Below are 16,118 nucleotides of genomic sequence, written 5' to 3'. Positions count from 1 at the left end.
TGGGCCCAAGCCCAACGGCTAAAAGGGCCCAACGGCTTTATAACGTTCACTTTTTAAAATAAAAAAAATAAAATAAAAATTAAATTGACCGTTGAACCGGACCGGAACCGGTTCTTACCGAACCGGATAAAAATCCGGGTTCCGTTTCAGTACCGGTTCCGGTACCTATAAGACCGGTTCAACCGGTACCGGACAAAAACCGGTCCAATTGCCAGCCTTAGGAGGGAGTAGATCTGAAAGAGTAGTAGCATAATCACTTAATATAGCTGAACTATAAATTTTACTAATGGGATAGAAGGCTCTTAAACTATTTTAGTTAATGCATAGAAGGCATTTATGAAATATGGGTTCCAGCTTTCAGGTTCGACTTGTTTGCTGCCTACGGTCATCACATCAAACTTTTCAGCCAAAAGAACCTCTAGAAGTAAAATCTCTAGCTCAAATGGCTTATTAAATGTTTTTATTTTATGTAAGATATTATCCCAAATATTAAAAGGGAACAAAGAAAAGGGAAATAAATGCAAATCATACTTTCCTCTACTTTTTCTTCCTTTTATTTTGTGAAGATTTAATTGATCTTCAGCTAAATGTCATAAATTCCATTGCGTGAGCTAGACATTTGACTTTCCAAAGGTTGTTTTAATCAGAAAATTATTATATATGGAGGCTAGTGCTAAGCAAGAAAAATTTGGAGGACCTAATGGTTGGATATACTTATTTAAGGAATAACTGGGTTTTTGGGAATAGTGAAGACCTTTCTTGCCATTGGCTCATATTGCCTGTGAAGCTCGCCAGAAAAGATTAGTTTCTCTTATTTTGATTTAATCAACCGGTTAGAAAAAATAGAGAAGGTTAACCCAAAGGATGATGAGTATGTTCTTAAGAGTGATCAGTGGTAGCTGAAAAGTTTGCAATTTCATATGATGTATCTGGTGACAATTTTGTTCAAGGCTTTTTATTAGGGTTTTCCGTTGGAATGCTCTAAGGTTTTGTGGAATAATATATCATTGAACTTTGTAGTTCTTTCTTTTGGAAGTTGATCACCTTTTTAATGGATGACTTGTAGGGTTATAGCGTGAAGCATTTATGCTACATTTCGGTTGTTTAATCAGAGTGCGGCTAATATGGTTTTGGCAGGTGTCAGATGAAGGTGATGTCCTGTATGTATTTCCTAAGGATTATCGTTCAAATCTCACAGCTAAATCATTTAGGATGAAGATTGAGCCTTTGCTGGAGAAAGCAAAGGTATTAATTCTATTTTATTGGTGATGTCAGTATGTGTTTTTGGGAATAGGTCTACCCGTAAATACTTATCTTCCGAGGGAATCTCAATATTTTGCAGCTTGCAGGTGAATACTTAGTGAGGGTTTCCTTTGGTACAACACTAATTGCTTCGATTGTCATTGTCTATACAACCATAATTGCTATCCTCTCTAGTAGAAGGTATCTGTTGACATTAGAAGTCTTGGAAGCATTTTGTACCTACTTTTGCTTGAGATACTTATTTTTCTCAAATTCACATTTCCCCTTGAGGCCTGTTTTGAAAGTCACCTTATAATTGGAATTGAGTGTAATTATACAATTTTGGCATGTTTGTTTGACATTGAGGGGGTAGTAATTACATTCTTCAATAGTTGAGAATTGCTGGTTTATATGGTGTAATTACAAGGTTACTTTTCCGTATTTGTTTAATTTATATTTTTTTTCAATTTTTAAATTTATATTTAAATTTTTACTTTTTAATGTAATATTCTTTTTACGTAATTTATTTTTTATTTCTTTACTTCTTACTTTCAAACCCTTACTCCATATGTTTCGATGTAATTTCTCATATTTTCTTTCTTTCTTTCTTATTTTTTTCTCCTTCATTTTGCTTATTTGTGTTATTATTCTGATTGTTTAAAATTACACCTCCTAATTGTAGAAAGAATGAGTCATCTACAAACTTGGCTTATAATGAGTGATGTCATTAAAGTTGGATTTGTCACTAAAGTTGGATTTCCTTATTGAATGAGGTTAGAGGCAAACTTGACTCATACTGAGTGATGTAAGAATTCATATATTATCTTTTATGAAACATTTGAAAATGTTATAAAATTATGGCTACAATATTGATTTTTTGTCAAACATGCATCCTCACAATTGACTCATACTGAGAGATGTAAGAATTCATATATTATTTTTTTTATCAAACATTTGAAAATGTTATAAAATTATGGCTGTAATATTCATTTTTTTGTCAAACATTCATCCCCACTATGTTTTGCAAACTCTGTGTTTGGTTAAATTTTTTATTAATTAATTCAACTATAATATTGTTTTCTTGAAAACCAAATACTATCAATTATATTTTACAATATTTAGTTACAAATCTACACTTATTTAATGCTACATTTTAAAAAATAAATATATATTTTGAATACCTACTAATATATATGATTTAGCAATATTTCTTATATAGACACATGTTTATCAAACATTAACGTCTAGTTTTTGATAATTAATTTTATTTAAAAGTTTAAAAGATCTAACTATGTAATTACTCTTGGGCAACCAAACACTACGTTTGTAATTTCACAGTAATTACGTTATGACAAACAAATAGATATTCACAATTACTATTTTGTGTAATTACTAGGCTATGTCATTACTAGGATAGTAATTACACCAAATCCAATTACAAGGTGGCTTTCCAAACTATTAGTTTTGGGCCATTTGTTTGACATTTGCTTTCTTTACAGTGAAGAAGACAATCGGGGAAGACGAGGCAGATCTTATGACAGCGGTTTCTCATTTTACTTCAGCCCAACCGATTTATTCTGGTAATTATAATTTGATCCATTGTTGAGGAAAGAGCAATGTCGCTCTAGTGCAATTTTGCTTACCTTTGTTTGCTTCTTGAAATTTATTAAGGGCCTCACTTATGACCTCTTTTGTGCATTCATGTTCTTATATTTTGACTGATTTCATAGTTTTCTTATTATGTTTATTTATTGTAACAACATGAGAACATTAAATTTAGAGATAATTGAGTGTTTTCTTTTCCTTTATTTGATGTTAACTTATTTCCCCATCTGAGTCAACATTTATTTTTATGATGCATTTTTGTTAGTTTGGCTGCGACCTAAGTCCTCAAAGAGTCAGGTTCTTTGAGCAACTATGCAAGAAGGTAAATTGAAGAATAGTAAATCAACACAAGTATTTAGCTTGGAGAACTTCTTGCTCAAGGGAGACAAAAACTACACCCACCTATGTAGGATTTACTCAATCTCTTCCGCTAAAATCGACCCAAATTTAAGGTTTACAACTGCCCTTGTAACACCTAAGAAATTGTTCCCAACAATCTCAACCTTTACCTCTCAACTCTTCTCTTCAATGACTCTACCCTATCAATAAAGTCCCTTACAAACACTAAGCAACACCTACTAGAATCAACTATAAAAGTAATCAAGGTATTGTCTTGAACCAACACAAAGAAACTAATTATTACACTCAAAAACTGTATGGATAAATTTTGATAGGAACAGATTCTTTTGTTGTAGCAACAACTTTTTCTTCTAGACTTTGTGTGTAGAACTCTTCTCACATTGACACCTCTCTCTTCGGGTGTAGTCAAACTCCAAAGCATTAAGTTGTGCTGTTTATATAAGAGTAAATAGCTGCCTTTTAGTTTTCCAATCCAAACACGAATAGGTTCAAGACTTTCAGTTTTCCAAGCCAAATCAGTCGTTTGGGCTCCTACTACATTACCTGCAAGTTTAATGGGAGGACCCAGGATTTCAGTTGGCATCTCATTGGTGTTACGCTCCAAATGCTAGGAAGGAAATAGAAAAGGTATGATGGGGAATTGGATCAACAAGGAGTTTGCTTGAAGGGCCTTCGGTGGTTGTGGGGACTTTTAACATTGTTAGAGGTTTCTTGAGAGAAAAAGAATTGATTTAGATACAATAAAGCAATGTCCGACTTCTCAGATTTTATAAATTACATGGAGCTGGTGGATCTACAATTAACAGTAGGGAAGTTCACTTCGAATAAAGGGGATAGACATGTCATAGACGCAAGACTGGACATGTTCTTAATTTTAGAGGAGTGGGATGAAGGCTTCTGAAATATCAGGCAATTTGTTGTGCACAAAGTTACTTCAAATCACTCTCCTTTGATGCTACAATGTGGTGATTAGGATCCAGTTAGACCTTATTTGTTTTCATTAAGATTTAAACGTTTGAATCTGAATGCACATATGAACGATTAAGATGTTGTCTCTTGATCTAAACACGGAATAATTAAGACGGTTTGTTTTTCAAAATTTGAATGTACATAATAAATATACAATTCAAATAAAAATTAATATAATAAAATTATTATTTGATACAAAAAAAAAAATGAAACACTTATGCGTACTAGTGATGGTAGAGATAGTTTGTAGTGGTGGTTGTGATGGTAATTGTTGTTAATGACTAGTAATGATGGTGGTGATAATTGTGACGGTGGAGGTGGTTGGTGTTGTGGTGATTGGTAGTGGTGTTGGTGGTTGTAATGATGAAGTCGGTTGATGTTAGTAGTTGGTGGTGGTGGCGGAAGAATGTGTGGTTGTAGTAGTTGGTGATGGTGCTAATTATGATGATGGAGGTGGTTGGCAGTAGAAATTGACCACAATAGTTGTAGACTTGTAGTGACGGATAGTAGTGGTGGAGGTGGAGGTGGGTGGTGGTAGTTGGCGGTGGTGTAGTTTGTTGGTAGTGGGAACTGACTGTAGTGGTGGTCCTGACTTGATAGTAGTGGTAGAGGTGGTGGTGGCGACAATGGATATAATTATAATGATGGAGGAGGTAAGTGTGATAGAAGTTGATAGTAGTGTTAAGCAATGGTGGTGGTTGTGATGGCAGAGATGGTTGGTGGTAGACGACAATAATGGTGGCTGATAATGATGGTGGTGGTTGTGATAGAAGAGGTGGTTGTGATGGCAAAGGTGGTTAGTGGTGGTGGCTGATGATTGTGAATAGAGTGATGGTGAATATTATCCACACAAGAATACCTCTTAATAATATTAAGACTTTGTTCTAGATCTTAATGATTAAGACCTATTCAGACCTATTAAATGCTTAAATCGTAATGAAAACAAATACACTTAATGGTTTAATGTCTAAACCATTCAGATTCAGACCCCATTAAGTGCAAACAAATGAGACCTTAAATCCTATTTCGAATTTGAGAACTGGTGGTAGAGACACAGGGGTTTAATGAAAGAGTTAAGAACGCGTAGGATTCCCTTGTTTGTGGTGGAAGTCCAGACCGCATTTTAGCCTACAAATTGAAAGCTTTGTAGGATAAACTAAAAGAATGGAGCAGGACAATCCATGGAAACTTGGGTTTGCAGAAACAAAATATTCTTAATCAACTTGCAGAACTGGATGAAATTTCGGATCATAGGAATTTATCTGAGGTAGAGTTAGCCACAAAGGCTGCTTTATCTATGAAGTTTGAGGAGATAGCTAAGCATGAGGAGGTGGCATAGAGGTGAAGATTCAGGGCTCTATGGCTGAAACAAGGGGATAGAAAACACAGTTTCTCCATAGAACATCAAATGCTCACAGAAGATATAACTCTATTGACCAACTTTTTTTCTGATAACCACAACTCTATTAACCAACCTTCTTTAGAAGGGGATATTTTGGTGAATCCTGAAGACATCAAGAGAGAGATAGTAACATACTATGATACAGAAACAGAGGAATGGAGACCACAATGTAATCTAAGGGTATGCCCATGGTATCACGAGATGATAATTTGATACTACTACACCACTTTGAACCTCAGGAAATATGGGACAATATCAAAGTATGCGCAGGAGATAAGGCCCCGACCTTGATGGATTTTCAATGACCTTCTTTATTCAATGTGGGGTAACTGATATGCATTCTATTTCAGATGACTTTTGAAAGACGATGGATCAATCGAAATAAATTCTAGATCAGTCAATGAAGTTCTCAAAGGATTGAGGCAGGGAGATCCACTGTCTCCCTTCCTCTTCATTTTAGCAATGGAAGAACTGAATGATATGCTGAAGACAGCAGAAGCTAATGAGTAGATCAGGAGTTTCAAGGTGAACACTAGGCGAAGCAACAATAAGGAGATCTCTCATCCGCAATATGTAGATGATTTCAATTAACAATGCTTAGGGTGATCTTTATTCCAATTGAAGCATCTCTGGTTTGAATGTAAACTGTCTCAAAAGCGATGTCTACCCAATCAATGAGGTAACTGATATACATAGACTGACTGAAAACCTAAGTGGAAGGATAGGAGAATTATCAAAAGTATACTTGGGAATGCCACTAGGAGCCAAAAGCATGTTTAAAGGTATATCATATACCTTTAGTCTTATATGTAATGGTTAATAGGAAACTGTAAGAAGAAATTGACTAGCTGGAAGAGTCAATACTTAGTGTGCTTGATGCTTTGCCTACTTATATGATGCTTATATTTCCAATGCCTGCAAACGTGAGAAAAATAATTAATGCACTAAGAAGGAATTTCCTTTGGAAAGGAAACAGTGAGAAAAATAAGATACATATGGTTAACTGAAGCACTCTAACAACAACGTATCCAGTGAAATCCCACAAGTGAGGTCTGGGGTGAAGCACTCTGACAGTTACCAAAAAGAAATGAGGTTGGGCAATTAGAGACCAGAAGATCCGGAATAAAAGCCTGGTGTTGCAGTGGTTGTGGAGCTTGCTCTAGATGAGAACTCACTGTTGAAAGAGGTGACTAAAACCAAGTATGGGATGAGAGGTAATTCGACAACAAATCCTGTGAACACTTTTTATGGGGTGGGATCTGTGTGTGGAGATCCATAAGGAACCTTTGGTCATTAATCAGAAACAAAGCAATATATAAACAAGGTAATGGGATGAAGATCTCATTATGGGTAGACAAGTGATTAGTCCAAGGCTCTTTGAAGCAGCTATTCCAGATATCTACAATCTCTGTTATGTACTGCAAAATAAGAGTTTCCCTTTGAGTTTGGGCAAGACCCTGTGAAGATAACTGTGGTGAAAATATAAGACAATTAGAATCTCAAAAGGGGAAGAAGATACTTAATTGAGTTAATCTAAATAAAAGGAACATTATTTATTTGAAAACAGTACAATAATAGCACCAAGATGGTTGGTTTCGTCCTTTCCTTTTACCTGATTGATCAGTGACCATGACAGCTAGCCTAATACCATAAAAGTACTATCTTTTGCTCTTAGGTATTACAGGCAAGAAATATTACTGCTTCTGTTTTAGGGAAGAAATATACTTATTTTCACATTTTAATGTTCTAACCTAGCAACCGTGATACATGTTCAATGGGGTAACTTTATCATGAACCATATATGGGTGAACCTTAGGGTTCTTTTTTCCATTTTGAAATATTATGCACCATGGCTAAAAGCTTCATGAAATCCACGGGCACCTTTCTAATCTAGTTAACTTCTGTCAGGTATTGGGATCCATACTATTATAGGAGACGACGAGTTCGCAAAGAAAGTGGTGGGATGAACTTCATTGAATCTGTATGTGGTAAAAGGAATTAGAGCAGATGCTTTTATATTTGCGTCTGAGTCTTTCATAACTAACGGTTGTTAAATTTGCAGGTTTTCTCCTTTGTATTTGGTGATGGTGATCCAAATCAAGAGATTGAAGAGGAGAGGTGGAAGTTGGTAATAATTGAGCACTGAATTTAGCGGTCCGTTGCTTTTTTTTTTTCTTTTTTCTGTGGTGGGGGGTGGGCTGGGGCATGTGAATAATGAGAAAGGGAAGTAGAAGAGGATACCATTCGGTGGGATTACATTTTACTCATTCTGGATAGAATTGCAACCACTAAGCTACAACTCCAAGTCAAGTAGTCTATTATTTAAATTACTTATTCCTGGCATTCTGATAATTTTTCTACTTGTCTTTTCCTCTTCTCTTTCCTGCTTCTGGTAACTCTCTGATTTTGCTTTTTGGTCGGGGTTAATCTCTACCCACATAAAATGGCACAACATATTGAAATGTTCTCTTTTAGTTGTTCTGCATTACAGCAGCTTTCATCCACAATAAGTGTTCTGGTTGTTTCACTACAATCTTTTCTTTGTAGTTACAAACTTTCCCTTATCTAGATGTCTTTTTGATACCCCAGGACATCTCTATAGTTACTTTGTCTGGATAAAGGGGTAGGTATCCCAGATGAAGTGACCCTTGCTTCAATCTTTTAGTATGTATCATATAGATGACTAAGAGATTGTAGTCATACTCTTGTATCTAAGTTTAGTGAGAAATGATTCGATGGAAGGGATGTTTGATTGTTTATTTTTTTGATAGAGGAGAGGTGTAAATGCCAATGCTCTCATAGTCGCATGTAGCTACTTGGTTATTTGAGCAATGAATCGAAGAGAGTGAGGTACAATTTAGCGTGGTGGCTAGTTGGGATTTTCTGTGCTTAATGTTAACTTTGTTGGTAGGTAAAGAGCAACTATTATTGATATACCAACAAAAAGAGAATGCTTGGAAAGACTTAGGGCATGTTTGGATGGGCTTATAAAAAGTAACTTATAAGTCAAAAGTTATAAGTAGATGGTACTCTACTTTTGACTTTTGACTTATTTTAAAACTTTTGGCCCTAAAAGTAGGTGGTTAAAAGCACTTTATAACCTTTCCAAACATCTCTAAAACTAAAAAACTACTCGAAATTCAAAAACACCTAAAAATAAGTTAATTCAAAGGGGCACTTAATGTTAACTTCTTCTTTATTCAGGACCGGGGATGAAAGTTGCATACATGAGGATGTTGTGATCAATGTGTGGGCATACTAGAAGGGATAGGATTAGAAAATGAGGATATCCAGAATAAGGTGGGAGTGGCTTCATTGGAGGATAAGATACGCGAAGCGAGACCGAGATTGTTTGAGCATGTGAAGAGGAGATGCTCGGATGCCCTAGTCCAAGGTGTGAGAGGTTGACTATGAATGGTTTCAGGATAGGTAGAGGTAGGCTGAAGAAGTGTTGGGGGGAGACGCGATTAGACATGACATGACACAATTTCAGCTTACCGAGATAGGAGGTTATGGAGGACACTAATTAGGGTAGATGGTTAGTAGGTAGTAGTGCATTGTCTTGTTATCCGTCCATACTAGTAGTCGTAGCATTGCTATTGTAGTTTCATTTTCTTCGATTTCTGTTACTATTTGTTGTTTCTTGTACTTTGTCTATCGTAATGTTTTGTTGTAGTAACTGTTCCAAATGCTTTGTTATGCTTTTTCTTTCATTACTTTGTTTTGGAATTCTTTGGATTATTTTTCCTTGAGCCGAGGGTCTATCGGAAAAACCTTTCTGCCTCTGAGGTAGGGGTAAGGTATGCGTACACTCTACCCTCCCCATGCCTTACTTTGTGGGACTACACTGGGTATATAGTTGTTGCATGTACGGACAGAGAAATCATATCATAGATGTTCTGATGCCTTCACAAATTCAAGTTACTCCTTGAAGGTTAGATGTTTTGTTAGTCATTTTAGTTGGCTTAACCTTTACCCTGTAAATAACACTGATCTTTGTTTGGAGTTTGTCAGCTCCTTAGTGTTATTGAATCTCTCCTTTGTTACGTTTGCATCTGTTGATGCTTTTTAGTGACATCTACGTCATAAAAAAAAAGTTCAATGTATGTGCTGTCACTAACTTTTACAATTTCTTATGTTATAATCAGATATTTCTAGGAACATATAATAATTACCATTGTTTAAAAACTTTTGCAGGTAGGGCAGTATATATCATCAAATGGTGGCGTTGTTGCTGCTGAAGAACTTGCTCCTTTTCTTGATGTGGAGACTCCTAATAAAACGGTACTTGATGGGTCTTACACGACCCATATGTTGGATTTGTTGTCCATTATCTTTTTGCTTTGTCTTTCCCCTTCCACAGCAGTAATGTGCTATAATTTTTGTTCCAATGGCCTTTTCAGGAAAACTATTTTTAAATCCATTGAACATTTTGAGTACTTAGTTATTTGGTAATCCTGAGAGTCCATGTTTTGCGTTTCAGTTATACTTGATATCTTGTTGATTGTTCATCTTGCTTTAATTTGGTGCTTATTTACACTTCGTTATCTTACTCCTGTTCTGAGAATTGACTTTTGAATTACCTGTGGGTTCTCTGACAGGATGATGAGTCATACATCCTTCCGGTGCTTTTGCGGTTTGATGGTCAGCCAGAAGTAGATGAGGAAGTATGTGAAAGCTTTATTAATGATATATTTTTGTTTGAATTCTTCCTTCGGATTAGTATGGTTGATGCCTTTTTCTGTGCACGTGGCTTTGGAAAAGGATTTGGTGTCTTCCATAGTGCAACCTTGACTTCAAGAAAATTTTGAGAATCAATTTTAGCTTCTGAAACAGCCTCTCTACCTCACACAAGGTAGGGGTAAGGTCTACATACACCCACCCCTCCCCAGACCCCACATATGGAGTCAGACTGGATATGTTGCTGTTGAAATCTCTAATGTCATTTTCTGAAACCTTGTTCTGGGCGACAGACATCAGAAGTTATTAAACTTTTGGTCCATCAATTCTCCTCACTTCAATTAACCCCATTACTGACACTCTTGCCTTTGCCAGCCATTTCATTTAGACTCCTCACCCTGATTCCTGAAATCTTCAACATGTATCGTACTTGTGTTGATTAGTTTTTTTTTTTTTTATGACATGGGAAACCAGCCGCCGCTACCCTTTGGGAGCGCACAGGGTAAAACCCCCGCTCCTATGCAATAGTTCGCAAACCACATAGGAGAGGTAACCCGCACTAGGCAAGCCCGGTGCGACGAGCTCGACCCAAAAGGCAAACTTGATTAGTTATTTTATGGATATTGTAATTGTATTAATAGTTCAAAATAATCTAAAGAATCTGTAAAAAGTTTTAACATACTAATCTCAATTTCACACCTGAGCTCTGTTTGTAGTTAACTCATATGTCGAGTTGTTTGAGAGAGCATTAATTATCATATTTTGACCCTAAGAGGATATCTGAAAAGGTCAAATATATCGTCCAAGCTTTGAACAGAGCCAAGTCTTTTTTCCTAATCTATAAATTTGGATAACAAAGCTCAAGATACGGGATAAAGTAGTCATTTCTATGTTTTTATTAAATTTCATCAGGATTTAGACATCAACAATGTAAATGAAATTAGGAGTTGAACTTAAAGAAACAAGGGATATGAAAGAGTTTCATTGTTATATTATGCAAGACGATGTAAACTTCTGTCTCATTTGGGCTTCCTTTTTCTTTCTCAATATCTGTTGAAAGGTTGTTTCTGCATTCTAGTACAAAGAGCACAGATCACTGCGTAAATGAGTTTTTCTCCTCTTGAATAAATTTCAACTTTAAGGGCTCAGAAAATTTAGAAGTAATGGTTGATTTGAGCTGTTGTGTATATTATTGGTGTCATTGACTTTTGTGTACAAGTGTGGTGCCAAAATTTAAATATCTTTATAGTGTCCTACGGGAGTTAACAGCATGGGGTGCTGTGGTAAAAGTGATATAAAGGGTTACTAAGGCAAACATAATAGTTTATAAGAGACTGTATGCATAAATACATGGTTGTTGAGGGGTTTTTGATGTCTCATTCTCTCGTTAGACGCCCAAAGATCTCTTTACAGAAAAATTCTCACATTCTTGTTCTATATAAATTGTTTGTTCCAGGGAAATATCCTGTACCGATTTCCATCACTTCAGCGTACAGCTGCTCCACAAAGGAGTGGAAGGAAGGAGTATGTAGGAAAAAGATGGACTGACTGGGTTGGACAGGTTGAAAGATTTCTTCAAGAGAAGAAGTGGCAATTTAGGTATCATTTGTCTTAACTGCTGGTAAATTTGGATTTCTTACTTGTGGATTTGAGTTCTCAACCATGAGTGTTTACAATGCAGTAAAACAAGCTCATCGGAAAGGGCATTGGTCATTGGATTGGGTGGGCTCAATTTGTTTGGAGTCATTGTTCTTGGTACCATGTTGAAGTAAGGATCTCCATGTGGTGCTTTAGACTTCTTAACTTTTGCTTCTATATATTTTCACGATCCGAAATTCCACAAGGATCTGTGACCAGCACCCGGCAACCCCTAACCGAGTGAACCATCCCTTTAAGCATTTCCATAAACATTCTAAGCATAAAAACTACAATTTAATGATAAGGAATTCTAAATATCATAGCCCAAAAGATGATCAAATCCAAAGTATATAGCTGAATCCATAAGTCTAAACCCAACAACAGTCAAAGGAGAATCTCAGAATCAAGTGGGACGCAACCTGACAATACTGAGTAGAAGTAAATAAATTAAAACATCTAGTCACCACAGGACTGGAGTGGTTGACTCACCGCTGGATCACAAATGCTGATCTGCTACACACTTGGTTCGATGGCACTCAGAACTATCACTGCATGGATGTAAGAGGTGAAAGAAGGATGAGTATGTAGAGTACTAAGTAAGTTTCATTGGACTGCCGTTGAAAGGGTTGTGGTGGAACTTACCAAAATAATCAATATAATATGATAAGTAAACCACCATTATAAAAAAAATTGACATGTAAACAACCCTTAGCAAAAAATATGACAAGTAAACCACACAACACAATATTTATTAACATAAACTGAAAATCATAATATAGTCAATCTTGACAATATATCAGACACGGTTAGGATAGTTGATAATATCTTTCAAAATACGCATATATATCAATATGGAACAAATGGAGGCGCAACCCGGGTACATCTCTCAAAAACCAAAACTGGCATAAGCAATGTGCATGAATATATATAGTATGCACATCAATCATTGAAGCATATAACATACCACACATATGTAAAAGTAACCATGCTTTAGCAACCCGATAGTATAACTTGGTTCTCGTATATATTTTTTTTAATAAGGTAACATACCCCAGTTCTTGTATATACATTTGTCACCTCGCATGTATGGAATCCCCAAATCCATCAAAAATACCAACAATTACACAATCTTATACTTTTTAAGGGGAAACCTCCTCTGTTAGGCCTTAACTTACCTCCATCCAAGCCAAGCTGTTGTTTTATGACCGTTTTTCCATGCGCAAGCTCCTCCAAATGACTGATCTATTTAGAGGAATTATTAACAACATTAGACAATCCATTGGACTTAACTCCATAATTTGAATGCGGGGAAAAATCAAAACCCCCGAATTAAATACATTTCTTGTCAGCCATAAGTCGTAGAGTCCAATTAGGTAATTAGATTTTGAATTGGAGTCCATTAATTCCCTCAATTCCCTAATTTCTATTTTAGGAGCCTTAGTCTTAAATCCCTACTTTCCACCATTAAATACCATGTTTTAATGGTTTAACTTCATATAAAAGTGTTGAGAAGTGGTCAAAGCTGATATAATGGCAACTATTAAGAAGTTCCATTCTCTGGAGTTTTCTCTAAAGTGCTTCAATGCTACATATGTGGCTCTTATCCCTAAAAAGAATAGAGCCGAGGAGTTAAAGGGACTTCGGAAGTTATCTTTAAATTTATATCCAAGTTACTCACTAAAAAGCTAAAAAGAGTGATACACAAACTGGTAGATGCATACCAGATGACCCTTATAAAAGGTAGACAAAACACATATGCTTTCCTAATTGCTAATGAAAGTACAGATTCCAATATCAAGGAGAAGATTCCTAGAATAATGTGCAAACTTGACATTGAGAAGGTATATGACCATGTGGACTGGACTTTCTATCACGTATTCTTCCTAAACTGGATTTTGGAAAGGAAATGGGTGAGTTGGATCAGATTTTGTGTTAGCACCATCAAGTTCTCCATCTTAATCAATGGTTATCCTACGGGTATTTTCCCCTCTCAAAGGGGATTGAGATAGGGTGACCCGTTCTCACCTTTTCTTTTCTATTCATACTAGCTAGGCCCCTAGGGAGTATTTGAACAATATGATCAAAATTGCTAATGGTAATGAATGAATTAGGGAGGTTGAATATAGCAAACAATCTTATTACCAGGTTGGAGGTAACTCACCTTCCGTATGCAGACGATACACTAATATTTTGTGTTGCAAATGAAAAGCCTAGTCTAAGTATTTAATAGTTATTTTGATCCTGTTTGAAGCTATCTTTGGGATACACATTAACCAAAGGAAGAGTTACATTTTTCTGGTTAATGAGGGGCAAACATGCAACAACTAACAAACACACTGGGAGGGAAGATTTGAACTATAATAATGGTTAGAAATTAGAATAGTAATAGGATTATATATATTGTCCCATGTGAAAAAGGATTGTAATGTAATGTATCCTAATAATATTTCTAGAGTCTCAAGAGAGGTTTTATAGAGAGACTTGGAGCAAAAAGATCCATTTGTGGCATACACTAAAGTGATTATGGACTTGTACGATGGTGTCAAGACCTGAGTGAGAACAATAGGAGGAGACTCCGAACATGTTTTTATTTGCCTTGTTGATGGATGAATTGAAAAGGCATATTCACGAGGAGGTGTCATGGTGTATGGCATTTGCAAAACATAGTATTGATTAACGAAACACATGGTGGAGATAACGATAGATGGGAGGTTTGGAGATAGACCCTAGAGTTAAAAGGCTTTAAGTTGAGAAAGACTAAGACAAAGTACACGGAGTGCAAGTTTAGTGACGCAACACATGAAATGGGTACAAAAGTGAGGATTGATTCACAAGTCATCCCCAAGAGAGGAAGCTTCAAGTATCTTGAGTTAATAATTCAAGGAAATGGGGAGATAGATGATGTGTTTTTACACTTCGTATTAGAGTGGGATGGATGAAATGAAAACTCGCATCATGTGTTAAGAAGGTCCCTCCAAGACATAAAGGTAAGTTTTATAGAGTAGTTGTTAGACTGTCTATGTTATTGGGGTAGAGTGTTGGCCTGCCAAAAACTAACACATTCATATAATGAATGTAGCGAAAATGAGGATGCTAGATGGGTGTGTGGGCATACTAGGAGAGAAAAATTAAGAATGATGGGGTAAACTAGGAGTGGCCTTAGAGGCAGACAAGATGCAGGAAACAAGGCTGAGATGGTTTGGGCATGTGAAAAGGAGGTGTACAGATGCCCCAATGATGAGGTGGGAGAGATTTGTAGTGATAGGTCTATGGAGAGGTAGATTGAGGAAGAATTGGGGAGAGGTAATTAGACATGACATAAACATATCCAACAAAAGACGGGGATTAGGATAACAAGTTAGTTGGTAGTTGAGTAATTTCTCCCCTTTGTAGGTGGGAGCATGTCCCTAAACGTCAACGAATTGTATTTGTAACAGCGAAGTACTTATATTGATTGAAATTGGAAAATGTAACTTGTGCGACTTGGCAAGTTGTCACGCATTACAAATATGATTGAAATTAAAACTTGAACAAGGTAAACCATACTTCCTAATAAGTCGATGAAGGACACGTTGGTGAGGATGCCCTAGCCGAATGTGCCAATCGGTAGAGGACGTTTTTGTTGAAAGAAAGGTGGAGGGAGACTATGAGGGACGACGCCTAGAGGTTCACTTGAGGGGAAATGAGTAGAGGTTGTCACTACTCTGACCCAAAACAAGGAAGTGTCGGGGATGCTTGATATTTTACATGATAATAAGAGGGATGAAATTCAAAAAATACGTTATTATCTCGTGCAAATATTTGAACCGAGAGTAGACGTTTTGTAATAGAAGGAACTTGAATATTTTTTGAGGAAAAGGGATTTCGAAGAGATAGATAGACTCAAATTAACAGTATGATGAATGTGGAGCCTTTGACAATCACAAACATGAACTTGATCCACGCCGCATTAGTCTTCCACTTGTTGTAGGCTAGTAAGATCGAGAGTAATGTTATAAGTAGCCAAATGTCAGGTAACCCTTGCGGATAATAAGGGCTTGAGCATGATGGGACAAGTATGTTGTAGGTTGATGGTGTGATTGTACCTCTAGAAACACTTTGGGGCTAGATGATTAAAATGGTTGTGAATTTGATGTCTTTGGCGTGAATCATTGGCAAACCACTATTGCCTTGTAGTTGAGCTGCCTCGATAGGAATTGGATCTCCCCCCCCCCCCCCCCCC

The 16,118-nt window shown here is 36.4% G+C and overlaps 1 protein-coding gene across 1 annotated transcript in view; it reads left to right on the top strand.

Moving 5' to 3' along the window:
* Nucleotides 1–16,118, top strand: part of LOC102601987 (uncharacterized protein At5g03900, chloroplastic) — a 35,563-nt gene that overhangs the window by 8,271 nt on the left and 11,174 nt on the right. Inside the window, exons 2-10 of the mRNA XM_006339968.2 lie at nucleotides 1,138–1,245; nucleotides 1,343–1,443; nucleotides 2,742–2,822; nucleotides 7,487–7,559; nucleotides 7,641–7,706; nucleotides 9,776–9,862; nucleotides 10,180–10,245; nucleotides 11,715–11,857; nucleotides 11,940–12,026. Coding sequence (XP_006340030.1) covers nucleotides 1,138–1,245; nucleotides 1,343–1,443; nucleotides 2,742–2,822; nucleotides 7,487–7,559; nucleotides 7,641–7,706; nucleotides 9,776–9,862; nucleotides 10,180–10,245; nucleotides 11,715–11,857; nucleotides 11,940–12,026 — 812 coding nt within the window. The remainder of the gene's footprint in view (nucleotides 1–1,137; nucleotides 1,246–1,342; nucleotides 1,444–2,741; nucleotides 2,823–7,486; nucleotides 7,560–7,640; nucleotides 7,707–9,775; nucleotides 9,863–10,179; nucleotides 10,246–11,714; nucleotides 11,858–11,939; nucleotides 12,027–16,118) is intronic.

Source organism: Solanum tuberosum, unplaced genomic scaffold, assembly GCF_000226075.1.
Source record: "Solanum tuberosum cultivar DM 1-3 516 R44 unplaced genomic scaffold, SolTub_3.0 scf00013, whole genome shotgun sequence".
In the NCBI taxonomy this organism is placed as follows: domain Eukaryota; kingdom Viridiplantae; phylum Streptophyta; class Magnoliopsida; order Solanales; family Solanaceae; genus Solanum; species Solanum tuberosum.
The sequence above is the reverse complement of the archived record's forward strand: the minus strand, read 5'-3'. Positions and strand labels throughout refer to the sequence as shown.